Source organism: Rhinichthys klamathensis, unplaced genomic scaffold, assembly GCF_029890125.1.
Source record: "Rhinichthys klamathensis goyatoka isolate OS25496 unplaced genomic scaffold, OSU_Roscu_1.1 h1tg000387l_1, whole genome shotgun sequence".
Lineage (NCBI taxonomy): Eukaryota > Metazoa > Chordata > Actinopteri > Cypriniformes > Leuciscidae > Rhinichthys > Rhinichthys klamathensis.
This window is the reverse complement of record NW_026606891.1, coordinates 765,248-781,612: the sequence shown is the minus strand read 5'-3', so window position 1 is coordinate 781,612 and position 16,365 is coordinate 765,248. Positions and strand designations below refer to the sequence as shown.

Sequence of the window (16,365 nt, the reverse complement as noted above, 5' to 3'; positions counted from 1 at the left end):
TATCGTTTCACACTGTACACGTTTGGCACCGCAATGCAGAGTTAACACCGCAAAAGCTCCAGAACAGGGTTTCAAAACCCCGGATAAAAAGTGTTAACCTAAATCTAAATTACAAGTGTGAAATGCTCCTACCCAGGGTTAAAAGCGGTGTTTTGAACGACGATAACCCGGGGTTAAGCGCCGTGTGAAAAGCCCTTATGCGATTTCGGGCATTTTGTGTGCATGCTATAGGCTAACAGTAGGTTAATATATCAATGCAAAGGTTAATTGATCGCAAATCATCTAACATATCCATATGCACATCCACCAAGATATGAAAATGTATTTATACATGCTAAAGCTTAATTGTAATAGCTGTAATCCATTATGTATTTTATATGTAATATAATGCACGTATCACAATATGACAACAGGTTGATATCATTAGTTTGAGTAATTAAAGGGCTAAGGTTCTTTAGGATGTCAAAGCTTCGCTGAGAGGAAGGAACTGCGGTTTAGCGCTGAGAGCAGGGCATTGAGCCTGGTATGGCGTAGGCGAGAGGGGGTTGACAGTTAGAACAGATGATTCACTCCTTACGAGCTTTCAGAGTGCTCGCTTGCTCTTTCTCTCTGCCCGTCCATCTTTCTCCTACCCTTTTTTTTCATACATACATACCTGCCTTTTTCGACACACACAAGTGCTCGCTCCACCCTGACAACCAGCTTCAGCAACCAGTTGTTTAAAGGGAAGACAACATCCAAATTGATGTTCTTCTCGCTGCGCTAGCCTGTCATCTATAAAACACATACAGAGAGATGGCAGAAAATGACAGTCATGAAAGACCATCAAGCGAGGGGGTCTGGGCAGCTCTCTTAGAGGCAATAACAGAGTTATTGTCAGAGGATTCCACCGATCCGAGCCAGACATCTCCCAAGGGGTTAATGACAAGGATCGGTGTGTCTTTGGCTTTGATGGCTCAGACATGCAGCAGATATATGTGCATCCATTTGTGCCAAACAAATGAATAGTGCTCAATCAGGAAAGAGCCTTGGGTGTCCGCTGCCATGACAACCCACACTGTTACAGTGAGGCTGCTGTCATGGTGACCTCAAAAGCACACTTGCCTCTGTGTATCTTCATTGTGTAGCACTCATTAGAGCTAGACAAGAGGGGAAGGAATCTGCACAATTAAACCACGAAAAGAAGGAAAAGGACAACAGATAGTCCGTCGTCCCACAAGTGGTGTCGAATTGAATCTAATAAACGCTATAATGTTGTGTGAGTCTGTGTGTGGTGCTTGAATCTAATTTCCATGATTTGGTTTGGAATGTGTGCTTGCGGTGGTATGCTTTTAAAAGGCGAGTCTACCGCCTTACTCTGTAACCGTATGATATGCTAACCGCATTTTGGTGCAGTGTACATCTTGTGTGGGCGTTCGGAGGTAAGCTCCTCTGCCGGGTTGCTAAACAATGATAGAGTCATCTCTATTTTCTCCAAACCAGTGCACTAGAAGCATTAGCTCTGATAAAATGTTCTTTAGAGGATCTTACTATAAAATGGCACATTTGGAATTGTAAATAAATGTGACACGGCTATTCAACTGTATTGGGAACAAGGCGAACGATTAGTGTTCAATCTTTTAACCTGCAGTCTGATAATCATCATATGCTTTCACAGTCTGTTAGCATCCAGATATCTTGGATGGAGACGCTTTATAATCCCACAGTTGCTTTCTCAATGTTAGTCATTGCTGCTCGGTGTCTCTATTTAGAAATTGGATTTTTTCCACATTCGTTCACTTCCTATTCAGCTCTGTGCCATACTTTGCTTTCTGTAGATGCCTCTTTAGAAATCTCATTTGAAGCAGCTTCCTGAATTTTTGTACATTTAAATGCATACAGGAATATCAGACACATACATACTCTCAGCTGCTATAAAGACTAAAGCAAAATTGAGCAATTTAAGAGCTGGGACCAGTTGCATAAACTTAAGGTACACAGCTACATTCATATTGTATAGAACATACTGTTTTAGCTCGTAATTCATGAGTTGGAATTAGAAATAAATTGGCCACAAAACACAGAATTAGAATGACAGAAAGAAAGATAATTTTTAATACATCATACGCCTGACAATTATTATATTATATATTATATTATCCTCTTAACCCCGGCGGGCCCATTTGCCATTGCATGTTTAAAACAATAATATCTTAGTAAAAACCTAAAGTAATATTGCCAAACTATATATCATTTGAAAGCTTAAAATCTCTAGTTTTCATATATTTATCTAAAATATATTACAGAGGAGCAGAAATTTATCAATTTGCAACAAGAATATTTCATATTCATTAGGAGTATTTAGGCCTTTATTTTGAAATAACAATAAACATGAAAAATCATGAAAGATTGGTAGAAACCTCAGTTTGTTTTCATGCCATGAGTTCAAAAGATAACACCAATTCCATTTTATGAGAAAAAAAAGGTCTGAAAATGTTTTAAATATAAAGAAAAATGTATGGATTCTCGATTTGTAATGCGGCTGCGAGCTATAACGCTATAACGTAGTCTTTATGCATTTATTAGAGGTTTAATTCAAATCAAATACTGCCAAACCACCCCTACTACTTCTGAATAGGATGTCTTCTTCATAAATTGTATGAAAATTATGGAAATACATGGTTCAGATCACTCAAAACATATGAAAATGGAGGCGCCCTTATATGGGCAGTAATGGAGTCTGGTGTTCACCTAGTGAAAAAGTTGGGTACTGCGCCCGAATAAAATCTTACTGAAAGCTCATTTTTTGAGATATCAACCTAAAATTTGGAATACAACTTGTTCAGATATTTGACTTTAATTTTCTTGCAGTTTTAGAGTAAAATATATTTTGTAATATATATATTTTATATAAAATATTAATCATTATATTTTTACATTACACAATTTCATAAACTCAAACTTATATAACTTTTTTTCTGTTTCATTTTTTACAATTTCTGGACTTCTACAATAATCTGGAAAATGTCTTCTTTAAAACAAGACCAGCCATAGGTCTATATTCCAAAGCATTCCTGAATTACAACCATTTAAGTTTGGATAGTGATTTTTATGTCTATGCAAAAAAAAGGGGGGTGCCAGTTAACAGGTTAAATTATAGTTCGTTCTGGTTCTCGATTCTGATTGGCTGAGAGCTTTTTCCAGCAATGCGATATTCTACCAGTATCACCATTTATATCATTCCGCTTGCAGCATTTCTCACAGCGAGTGTCATGGCAGACGAGCAAACCACTACAATTTTACAAATACTACTGTTGTTGTGTCTCGGAATGTAGTATTAAGAGTTTTTTAGGCAAGAACGCCCTAGTTATTTAGACCTCAAATATGCGATATAAACATGGCACCTATTTGACAATTTGTTTAAACGTTTTCAGAGCTGTGAGCTCCAGACTGTCAGCTGCCATTCAGCGCTCATGTACCCGCCGAGAACAGCTTTATCTTGGCCAGTCCTTTAGGAATTTGCCGGTGGCTCTAGTGTTTAAACATGAGGTATAGCCTAATTCATTTTGGGAATATCAAGCGGGCAATCTTTGGTCTCAATAATACATTACTTGTTCCAGAGCATATCGCCAAGGGCAAAGTTACGTTTTCATAACTTTATTTTTATTTAACTGAAATCCTGCAAAGACTGTCTTAATGAGTGGGTCAGTAGAAAAGACTTTTATATTGAAAAGGAAACAAGGTAAACAATAAGACGCAACTTACAAATGCATTTACTAGCGCTGTCATGGGAAATCACCTTAAGTGTTAAAAGGACAAAGACAAAGATATGCATCGGGTCAGAGGTCACTCTCCTGCCGGAACTAGACTCGCATATGGCCGTTACTTTAGTAACCCCCTGGATCCATCTGGATTACTTTTATGATGGATGGATGTGCTTTTTGGAGCTTCAAAAACTCAGGCTCTATTAAATCCCATTATAAAGCTTGGAAGAGCCAGGATATTTTTAAATATAACTCTGATTGTGTTGAAAGAAGAAAATCATATACACCTAGGATGGCTTGAGGGTGAGTAAATTATGGGATAATAAATAAATAAAAACTTTAATGTGGCACTTTACGTCTTTAGCGAGCGAGAGAAGCAAAGCACACAGAACGGAAAGGGCTTGAATAATTCGCGTTTGGCTCTAGATAAAAATATTAGAGGATGTAGCGCCGAAAGATCATTAGCATAAACGACTTTGAGGTTTGTTGTAACCGTTCTGTTGTAAAATGGCGCAACTATGTCCCGCCATTTGCATACTACTGGCTTTAGATATTATATTATTAATATGCATTAATGTTTCTTTATGTGTGGTATTTCCAGTAACTGATACTCAACACAGAGTTCAATACCAGCATATTTTGGATGTACAGAATAATGTCAATGCAGATGCAAAGTTCAAATACAAGTTCATAGTGACAGCTAGAGAAGTTTTGATTTGTGATCTCTTTGTTTGTGGTGTAATACAACCCAAATAGCTTAGATGCGAGTACCCTTTGTGAATTGTGTAGGTTTGAATTGCCATTACCTGCAGGCCTTCTCTGCAGTGTTGCTGCAACTCAACCCAGCAGGGATCAATAGGGAATGAGGCTAGTGAGCCATTTCCCCAGCGGTCTACATGGGTCAGTCAATATGTTGCTCTCTTCTTTTGACATTGGATTGATTGCGAGGCTGCTGTTTGTAAAACTGTTTAGGAGCAGTCAAAAAAAAAACATTTAATACTATAAATCTGTTTTTGTCATTAAGGTTTGTCCCATCAGCGATCATAATGTGTTTTCTGAGTACCGATACTTTTTTTATAACTGAATGAAAAGCTTCATGTATGAGAAATGGTGTCTGCAATTTGAATGTGTGGGGAGGGCTTTTAGATGCATTATATGTCTGGCATCAGTAGACAAGCATTTCATGTAAGCTAACCATCATAAACTACACACCACCCACTCAATGTAGTCCTTACTCAGTAAAAAAACCTGACAGACATAATTTTTCTTCCATCACAGTTCCCAGAATGTGGCTTCTATGGGATGTATGAAAAGATTCTTCTTTTCCGTCATGATCCAAACTCTGAGAACATTCTGCAGTTGGTGAGGTGCGCGGCTGAAATTATGGAGGGAGACCTGGTGGAAGTCGTCCTGTCAGGTAAGTGTCGTGTTCAATAGTTTTTGCTCAGCATGTAGTCATGCCCCTAGACAAAGATGTACATCCATCGTCTTCTTTGTGATGTAACACATTGATTTATAGATCAGTTAGACAAGACACTGTGACTTTGTTGCAACGCCGCCAAAGTTTTTGCAGTCTGCCACACACCGTAGTGCGATTCCTGTGCCATGTCTGACTGTTTTTTGTCTCTTAGTCCTTCCATTTCCCACTCTGGAAAAGTTGATACGCATCCAAGTTTTGATGCCGCACCCGGTGTGAAAACCGGAGTTGCTTTGCTGAGGAAGCGATGGAGGTATCGCATTTGACACTGCTAAAGTGTTTCTCCAAACACTTGGCAGGCCTTCCCCTCCCTTCCTCCCCCTCTCCTCCCTGTGCTATGTCAGGTAATTGAGTGAAGTCTATTCTGACGAGATAAAGCGGGGACTGACACCTCCTCCACCCCCCAGCCTCTCTACCAGGTCTGGTGTGTTTCTCTGTGCAAGTGCGTGTCTGTGACAAGATGAATCAGGTGATTAACACACCCAGATGCACACATTCTCATAGACGAGCCTTTGGGAGCCCGGAGTAACACTTCTCAATGACACACTTGACAGCTGCTTTCACTGTAAAGTAACATAGAAGAGTTTTATAACTGTTACAAAAGTAAGGTCAACGTTTATTAATTATGACACCCCCAGAGGGACCCTGTGCGATTTTCTCGTCACATTTCTCGGAGGGTATAATATATCACCAGTTACTAACGCAAAAGTAAAATGCGTCTAAGCGAATCAATAGCTATGTTTCCATCCCACCAAAGTTGCGAATTTAACTTGTGCGCAAAATGGGAATATCGCATAAAACCTTTGTGAATAAAGCACCGTTTCCATCCAGTTAGCCGAAGAGAGCAAAATGGTCACTTACTTATGGAGCATAATGGCTTTTTCTCTTAGAAATTAAGAGAAAAAATAGAAACAAGGTCAATTTGCCTTGGTTCAGTGAACATTTATGGAAACTGATGAAGAGTAGAGATGCTGCTCTAAAAAAGTCCATCAAGACTAAAAGAGATGCAGACATTTTGGTTTACAAAGGCTTGAGAAACAAAGTGGTTAATGAATTAAGATTGGCCAAGTCAGAATTTTTCCTTAAACTTTTGAAAGATGCTAACGGTAATAGTAGCCAAATATGGAAAAGCATTAATAATTTAATAGGGAGAGCTCACCATTATACCGAGGATATTCGGCTCACAGTTCGAAACAAGATAATAGATGAGGACATAAAAATTGCCTCCGCTTTTAATTCTTTTTTTATTGATTCTGTTCAGGAATTAGGAAACCATTTTAAACTTAGGGAACAATGTAGTGGCTTTGGTATTGTAAGAGAGGGTTTTAACTTAGTCACAGTCACTGAAGAAGAAATAAATAAAGTGATTTGTTCCTTAAGAAACTCAAAAAGCAAAGATGCTTTTCATCAGGACACAATGTTTATTAAAAAACATTCAGCTACATTAATCCCCCCTATTGCCCATTTAGTAAACCTCTCAATTACTCATAGTCTCTTTCCTATAGACTGGAAACATGCGATTGTAACTCCTATTTTTAAAGCTGGTGACCGCCATGTAGTGAGTAAATATAGACCCATTAGCTTATTACCAGTAATTTCCAAGATTGCTGAAAAAGTGGTCATAAACCAACTCACAGATCATATTAACAGTTGCAACCCCGGTCTAAATTCAGTCCAGTTTGGATTTAGAAAACTTCACTCCACAGAAACAGCAGTTCTATACCTAACAGAGCAAATTAGATCTTTTCTTGATAAAGGAGGAGTTGTTGGAGCTGTGTTTTTGGACTTAAGTAAGGCTTTTGACACAGTTAATCACAATGTCCTTATGTCCAGACTCATTAGCTTCAACCTTTCGTCCAATACACTTGCATGGATTTCGTCTTACCTATCCAATAGAAGGCAGTGTGTAAAAATCAATGACACGTGCTCCAGCTCCTTGGGGTGCACCTGCACCACGGGTGTACCTCAAGGATCTGTGTTAGGGCCACTACTCTTTAGTTTGTACATTAATGACCTACCTCAGCACTGTCACGATGTAGAGATACAACTCTATGCTGATGATACTGTATTGTACACCCATGCAACATCAGCTCAACAAGCTGCAACTAAATTAACCAACGCCTTGGTTGGAGTGGCCGAGTGGTTAGACCAATCCTGCCTTACCTTGAATATAGTAAGACGAAAGGCATGTTCTTCTCCAAAACCAAACTAAACATCCAAGATGTAAACATCTGCTTTAAAGGTGAACAGCTTGAGACTGTTACTGAAATTAAATATCTTGGAGTGCTGCTTGATCCAAACCTGACCTTCAAAAAACACATAAAGAAAATGACAACAATTATTAAATACAATTTGGCAAATTATAGACAGATCAGATCCTCTCTATCAATAGAGGCTGCTAAGATATTTTTACATGCCCTTATCTTCTCACATATCGCATATTGTATCACCTGCTGGGGGCAGGCTAGCCAAACAACAACTAGGCCCTTAGAATCCCTGTACAAACAGGGCCTGAAAATTCTTGACAAAAAGCCACTCAGGCACCATCACTGTGATATACTACAAAAGTACAATCTACTAAATTTTGAGAATTTTAGAAAATTCTCAAATTTATGCACAGTTTATAAAATCTTAAAAGGTCTGGCCCCCACCTGTTTGCGTGAGTTTGTCTGTTATCGTGGCTCTGTGAGGACCACTAGAATAGCCTCTGTATACAGCTGCACTGTACCCTTTCGCTATTCAGCATTTGGGCAGGCAGCCTTTTCTATCAAAGCTGTGATACAATGGAACACAATTCCAGATAATATTAAAACTTGTGACTTGTTTGGGGCTTTTAAAGATAAAATAAAAAAACATTTAAAATTTTCACAACAATGCATCCACTAATGTGTCAGTGGGTATTATTATTATTTTTTCTTTAGCCACATTTACCTCTTTATTGTAGGGTTGACGTAAGGGTTGAGAAGGGGCTGTATGTAGGCATACCATTGTATGTTGTGATTATAGAACGTGCGTGCGTGTGTGCGTGCGTGTGTGTGTGCCAGTGAGGGGCATTAAGTACATGTTATATGCTCTTGAACAATGTTTGATGTTTTATGTTTGATATGCCGCATATTTTTGATAATGTTGATATTTTAATCTGTGCTGTATGTATTTATTTGTACCTGGGGACTGCAGATGTAAATTAGCCTAAGGCTAACTCTGGTGTAATGCATCAAATGTTTACATTTATGTTATTAATTGCACATGGTCCCTTTTAAATAAAAATCAAATCAAATAAAATACTGATAAACTGGCGCTAAGTATCAATAAGAAAAATGGAAGTTGCTGCAGGAGGAGAAGCCACTGTATATCATTTTCGTACAGTATATAATAAATGACTTGCTCCTCAGAGCGTGTAGACGAAATGCAATATGTTATCTTGTTTCTGCATGCCTGCTGTAAGACAGTTCTGGCAGCTAATGATACCGAACCACTTTATGTTAATGACTTCAGGCATTTCAGAATGGCAAAAACAGCATTTCAGATACTCTGCAACAAGATCGATCTGCTGGTTAGTCCAGTCATGGTAAAGTCACATGACTTTTTTAAAAAAGGTAAATGGGTTGCCATCGTAGTTTATGTACATGTTTTCTTGTCGAATAAAAAATAGATCCGACTCAATTGAACGCATACATTTATTTATGCGCATTTTTTGAATGTATGCGCATCTTGGCATTTCCATCCAGCGTTTTTATGCAATATCCCAAAATGTGCATAAAAATAGGTGGATGGAAAAATAGGTAATGGTCCAGCTCATAGTTTTCCTTAACTAATTGAGTAAACTTATTATTTTACAGCACTCTAAAGCCCAAATTAATTATTATATTGTATTAGAGTAAAACCTGATTTTGGTCACCATATGGTTTTCAAAGCACAAGTTGTACACTTTGTAATTGGCCTGAATCTGAAAAAAGGTGCAACGAGCGGGCCAATAAATGCTGATCTCTCAGATTATCACTTTGACAATATCTCCTACGGTAATTAAAAAGAGCAGCATTTCATGAAAATATGACCTACGCTTTCTCTGCTGGGTCTCTATACCCAGTCTGTTGTGGTTCTTAAAGTCTGCTTGAAGTCTATTTTCTGCTGGATAAATTTAGAGTAACCACGGGTTGGCTCCAGTGAAGCGCGCTGACAGGATGTTTGGCTATGCCTAGATCAACATAATTGCAACATAGAAAGTGCATGAAAATACAGGCGCTAGACAGAATGTGTGGGATTAATAACCGTACGTGGATATTGATTAAGAAGTATGCATAAACTTTAGTGTGACAAAGTGATAGTGATTCCTAATCATTGTACCTTTCTTGTTGCCTTTAATGTCTCAAAGAGGAATCGGAGCCCAGAGTGTGTAGGGCCAGAAAACTTCCAATTTCCACCAGAAGCAAGGAAGAAAAAAAAAAAAACCCCGGGAAAAACAAGTATTTGCATTAAGTCAACTCAGGATGCCTTTTCAGCATCATACTCATTTCCCTGAAGCATTTAATGACAGTTTACAGGTAGTTCAACTTGCAAACATATCTTGGCCTTTAAACAAAAGGCAAAACAATAATTTGAATGAATTGAGGTAATTTAGCTGCAGAATGGCTAATCAGAATGTATTCTACTTGAGCGTACTAGGGGAAGCCATGTTGGAGAGGAGGCAACATGCGTGCGTTGAGTCAGGCAGTTCTCCCGCTGCGCTCGCCACTCAACCGCTATTGGTCCTGTCAACATGCAGCCAACAAGAGCCAATCAAAACACTCCAACCACCCCAAAAGCTTCCCTTTCATAGTACAATTTGCAAATATAAATAAAGCTGGGTTTGTTTGGAAGAGTTTGGATGGCAATTAAAAATTGTCATATCTCTGGATTTCGCTCTGTTCTGTAAGATTATGCTGCGGCGCATAGGTTTTTCGAGTGAGTAATTATTATTCGAGCTCATGCTTAAAAGTGAAAATATCTGGTACAAAGATGTCATGTGGCTCTGAATCAGCTTCTTTGTCGTATTTTAAAGCTCAACCAAACTGAATCCTCAATTAATTAGTGCTTGACCACGACCACCATCTCTAGCCCATTAACCCTGGCAGACTGCGTGTCTGCCCATCTGATTAGAATTCGGCAAGGCCAGAGAGCCTGCTGCCCAGGCCTTGTGGCAGTTTTGTGGAGACGGCCAGAGCGTGCCAGACTGGCCATTGATAGATTGTATTTGGCCCACCCTCTCATCCATCTGCACCCCAAAGATACACATGCCTTGTGGGAGCTCGAAAGAGGATGGTTCATAAAATAAAGATATAACTCCCTCTGCAACATTTGTTTGCCTTTTTAATCATGACATGTTTACTCAGTGTTGCTGGGATTAAGAGCGAAGCAAATTCCCTCATGAAGTCGAAAGTCCAAATAATGCAAACAAAAAATGTGGTTATTTATGTCAGTTGTTATGGGAAAACAACTTTAATTATGATTTTAAGATGTAAATTGAAATTTAAGTACTTGGGATGATCTATGACTCACTTCACTTGAACAACCACAATTACACACAAATAACAGATGTCTCGGAGTTTAAGGTTGTCAAAACTTGAAGTCTCTCATCAGGTATCGCATATTCTTTAATGAATTACCAAGGATTTACATAGATGTTTTTTTAGCAGATTACAGTTTTACCAAAGCCACTTCAAATAAAATGCACAAATCATGTTAATTGCAAGTATTAGGAATGTTAGCGGAGCATAATGAAAAAGATCAAATCAATTTTAATTTCGTAATTGTGATGTGCAATTGCGTTTGTTAATGTGAAGTGAATCATTGATCTTCAAATGTTGCAGATTTACTCAGCTAATGAGAATACCTGAAACTATCACATATTTACAGACAAAAGACTCATGATTTTCACTTTGGTTAAATGTCAATCATGTATATAGTAAATGTTGAAATAACTGAAAGGATAGTATTTGCTGTTGGGGGTAAAGTGACATGGTTATTTTGAATAATTATGTTACTTAATTGTGTCTCAAACCTCTCTCTCAAGCATTAAGTATCTTTCAGCATTTCTTTTTGCACAATTTATGTTTTTCCATAATTAATATATAATATAACAACATAATAGATGTTTTAAAAATTACTGTGCTCGTGAGTAAGGTTTTTATTTTATTTTTTATAATGCCAGTGTTGTAATTTAAGGAGATATTTTTATGAAAGTCTACAGCACAGAAATATGCTGTGGTCAAGCTCAGGCACTTTATTAATTACAGCTTGGTTATTTGCTCATTAGCTGTGTGCCTTACAGGGTGAAAATAAAGAGCTAAAGTTCAGAGCTTATATGAGAATGTCAACCTATTTTAATCTGAAGTCATATTTAACCATATTTTGCCTTTGTGTAATTTTATATACAGGTTGTGTTATTTTAGTATCATTGATATACAATTATTGTTTTTGTTAATATTTTAAATTAGAATCCATTAATATAATTTGAATTTATTTTACTTTTAGTTAAAGTTTTTGTAATTTTGTTGTTGTGTTCATGATTATTTTTATGTTTATAGAAATATTGCCTTGGCAACTTTTACATTTTTAAATATATATATTTTATTTCAAGTAGTATATGTGTTTTTTTTAATGGTTTTAGTTTTAGTTAACGATAATAACCCTGAACAGGATGGAATGTTTTAAGTGAGACAAACCAGCTGAGCAAAACGTCACAGAATTAATCAAATCCACTGTTAATGTGATGAAGTGATGATGTCACTTCCCGGAGGATGATGTCATTAAGGAACCTGGCTTTTTTAAAGGGATATTACAAAATTATTTTTTGGGACACAAAAATGAAAATGTAAAAGCAATTATCTATGAAATTTACATTTTGCTTTTGTGCATGTTGTTTTAAACTTTCAGCTTCAGCTACTGTGGAGGATTTTCAGATCAGACCTCACGCTCTGTTCGTTCACTCATATCGAGCTCCAGCGTTCTGTGATCACTGTGGAGAGATGCTGTGGGGTTTAGTGAGGCAGGGGCTTAAGTGTGAAGGTAAAGGTCTAAACATTCCATTAAACTTGTGTCAGCATTACATTAGAGGGAGAAACAGACCACAATGTCACAATCTTTTGTCACTATCTTTGTGTTAGGCTGTGGGCTGAACTACCACAAACGGTGTGCCTTTAAAATCCCAAACAACTGCAGTGGCATCCGTAAACGTCGACTATCTAACGTGTCCCTCACCGGCCTGACCAACACTCGCTCTGTGTCTGCTGAACGGTCTCCCAGCACCTCTGATGAAGCTTTACTGGTGAGTTTGAAGTCAAAATCAGATCCACAGCACTTTATATCAGATGTTCCCTCCCTTAGTCACAAAATATAGAATACTCAAATGTAAGTGTTCAAATATAAAATATAAACCATATGAATCTTACAAATACAACAGGTTTTGCCCTAATGATCTCAGATGTTATTGATATAGATCATAGATTTGGCCCGTTTGTTGACCCTAATGCATGTGTGTCCTATTAACACTACTCAATCTCTGTCTGTCTCTCTCTACCTCTCCCCACACATCCTTTCATTCCTGCCCAGTCTCCTGTCAGTCCTAGCATGGAGGTAGGCACTAACTAATTCAGCTCTGACTCCTTGTGATACTTTGTTTGTCATACACCCCCTGTTTTAATGCAATATGAAAAAAATGAAATCTGTTTGATAAAGAGGTGATAGAGAAAAGCATCAACTATTAATATTTACTGTTTGAATATATTTGACTATACTATATATTTTATATATGAATATATAAACACACAACACACACTACCCCAAAATCTAAATAAAATCTCTTATTGAGATTATTGATCAAAAATACTGTACAAACAGTAATATTGTGAAATAATTATTAAATATTATTAAAAATGTAAAAGAACAGTTTTCTATTTGAACCTGTTTTAAAATGTCATTTATTTCTGTGATAGCAAAGCTGAATTTTCAGCAACCTTGCAACCACATGATTCTTCAGAAATCATTCTAATATGCTGATTTGGTGCTCAAGAAACATTTCTTAACTACTATCAATGTTGAAGACGGTTGTGCTGCGTAATATTTTTGTGGAAACCATGATACATTTTTTTCAGGACTCTCTGATGAGCAGAAAGTTCAAAAGAACAGCATTCATTTGAAAAAGAAATCTTTTGTGACAATATAAATGTTTGTACCGTCACTGTTGCTTTATTTAATGCATCCTTGCTGAATAAAAGTGTTTTATATACATATATATATATTCAAAAATTATATTCGGTTTCTATATTTATCTGTCTAATTATCTTTTGCTGCGGCATTTACAGTGAACCTGAGTTCTGAGTGTTTGCTCCTTTTAAACTTAGTGAGCCAGACATGTCGTTCTTTTCTCTAAGAGGTTAAGACATTTTAACCTGACACCATAAATGTTGTGGTACACATGTAGAGTTTGTTTGAAGAAAACTGTTAATCGGCTGTTGACGGCAGAATCAAACATCTGTTAGCTGCTCTCTAATCTGTTCCCTACACCTAAGACAGGTTACAGCAAATGATCTGCATCTGTACGATTACCTTACCTTTCACATGAATCTTCTTAAGGCCTTTGGTGAAGTGTACAACATGGCAACAGGAAGCTATTGATCATTTTCTTTCTTTAGAGCACATTGAATAGTTGATTATGCACACCTGCGTGATGTCAGATCTATTCACAACAGGTGGTAAGACATCTGCATCTTTGCCAATCAGCAGCACATTAAAGATCAGCTTGATGAGAAAGTTGTTGTTCTGAGTTGATGCAAATTCATCAAAGCTCAGCATATACAACAATCTCCCTCAGCATGAACCTCGTAGGGCCTTTGTGTTTTTGTTCACCTAATCGAGAGCGGGGTGGTGCTGACTTGGCTCGTGTTAATAATACCAGAGAACCTGTGTGACAAAGTAATCCTTTTTATTTACCTTTGTTATTTAACCTTTGCATGACATATCACTAAAAAGCAGTCATAATTTGATCAAAAAATAGACCAGGCTACACGGTTTATTTTTGGAAGTTAATTTCTGTATGAATACATAACTTGAAATATTGGCTAAGATCTGTCAAACATTTAAATATTGCCCAAGAAAAAAAAGAGTTGGTGTGTGTCAACATGCCCCAATTGTCGCACTATATGGGGGTAAGTTGTCACAGTGGAAGCTGCTACTGTTATACTGTATTATAGGCTTTTCAGCAAAATGCACACAGTAAAACAATTATAAAACCTAAAACTATTCGCAAAAATGTAAAAGGTACCGCACAAAAATATCAAACAATTGGTTTGGTGAACAAAAATGTAAATAATTGTATACGGTTATTCATTACAGTCACACTTTAGTTTAGGGTCCAATTCTCACTACTAACTATGACTTTTGCCTCAGTAAACTCCTAATTACTGCTTGTAAGGTACCGGTAGTTGTTAAGTTTAGGTGTTGGGTAGGATTAAGGAATGTAGAATATGGTCATGCAGAATAAGGCATTAATATGTGCTTTATAAGTAATAATAAACAGCCAATATTCTAGTAATATGCATGCAAATAAGCAACTAGTTAATAGTGAGAATTGGACCCTAAACTAAAGTGTTACCTTCATAACATACAAATTCATAATGTGACAACTTGCCCCAATATAAGTGTGACACTTACCCTGACCTGACATTTATGAAAAATACTGATGTACCGAGAACACAGTCGAACCGGTGACATATAGCCCTTGTGTTGTGCGGATGTCCTATATTTCTTACATAGAATTTCTACATTACAATCCATATTATTTGTCCACAGCAAAAAACACCATCAGACATCTTTCCTGGAAGAGGCCGCTCCAACTCTCAGTCCTATATAGGTCGGCCAATAGAGTTAGACAAGATCCTGCTTTCTAAAGTGAAGGTGCCACACACATTAGTCATCCATTCATACACACGCCCCACCGTTTGTCAGCACTGCAAGAAGCTCCTCAAGGGCCTCTTCCGTCAGGGTCTACAGTGCAAAGGTAGGAGCTTATCCTTAACATTTTTAAGCTACGGCTGTGAAATTATTGTCTTTATTGTCATACAGTAATTGTTTTAGTGTCTTATTGCTTTGCATATTAACGTGTCTCGACTAAATCCCCTCTGATCCTGATCTTTCCATGTAATTTGAATTCTTTGTAATAAAAATTTGATTAACTCGTCTGAGCTTACACTGGATAATGGTCACTAATTGCTGTGACTCCTTACTTTCTCAAATTAACATTGGAGTGTATTCACAAAATCCATAAAACTAATTACACAAATTACAACAAGTACACAAATATAATATTCACTATAATATCTCCAGCAGATATGACGTTTTGCTATTACGTGCACAGTGCATTGTATTAGCCAGAGAATGAAGCCCAGTATAAGGCTGTGTTCAAAATGGAATACTAGCTAACTGTATAATGCACAAATTATACTGTATACTGACTACTTTTTTTTTTTACTATAATAAGAAACAATTTGACTATGCAAATATTGGTTGAATTTAGACCTGGACAATTCTGGATAAATTGAGAATCATAATTGTTTTTGTTTGTTTAAAATAGAGATCATGATTCTCCCACGATTCTGAATAGATCACTAAACAAACAACAACAACAACATGTAATTTACTAGAGGTTCTGACAAAATGTGGAACAAAATTGAACGAATCTCTTGAATTATTCAATGACAAATACAGTTTTTAACAGTCATTTGTCGCCACCTACTGGTGTAATGATGATATCCTATCATATAATCCTTATTTGAAGCGTCAAGTTACTTGGATCACTACCGTAGACATCAGTGTTTATATCCAAACTATAAACTTTAATCCCTGTACTTCTGTGATAATTTGAATTATTGTAACAGAAATAATAATACTTTGAGGTTGAAAACACTTTGTGAAGGCTGAAGCTGTTTCATACTGCAACATCAACTGCTCTCTCGCTCAGCGGCAGCACGAACACAGATTTGAATCGCTATGATCATACTTGTCAAAGGTTTAACAGGCATAGCCGAATCGTTGTCATTTAGGAATAAGATCGCATGGGTGTTTGAATCGAGATCGCGATCTTTTAACAATTAATTGTGAAGCTCTAGCTTA

At 37.2% G+C, this 16,365-nt stretch overlaps 1 protein-coding gene across 2 annotated transcripts in view; it reads left to right on the top strand.

The window, feature by feature from the left end:
- prkd1 (protein kinase D1) overlaps positions 1–16,365 on the top strand; it is a 45,154-nt gene that overhangs the window by 14,836 nt on the left and 13,953 nt on the right. The window contains exons 2-6 of one of the 2 annotated variants that reach the window (XM_056234047.1): positions 5,022–5,160; positions 12,133–12,264; positions 12,363–12,523; positions 12,808–12,831; positions 15,046–15,253. In XM_056234047.1, the coding sequence (XP_056090022.1) occupies positions 5,022–5,160; positions 12,133–12,264; positions 12,363–12,523; positions 12,808–12,831; positions 15,046–15,253 (664 nt within the window). The remainder of the gene's footprint in view (positions 1–5,021; positions 5,161–12,132; positions 12,265–12,362; positions 12,524–12,807; positions 12,832–15,045; positions 15,254–16,365) is intronic. The other variant, XM_056234048.1, reaches the window with a different exon arrangement.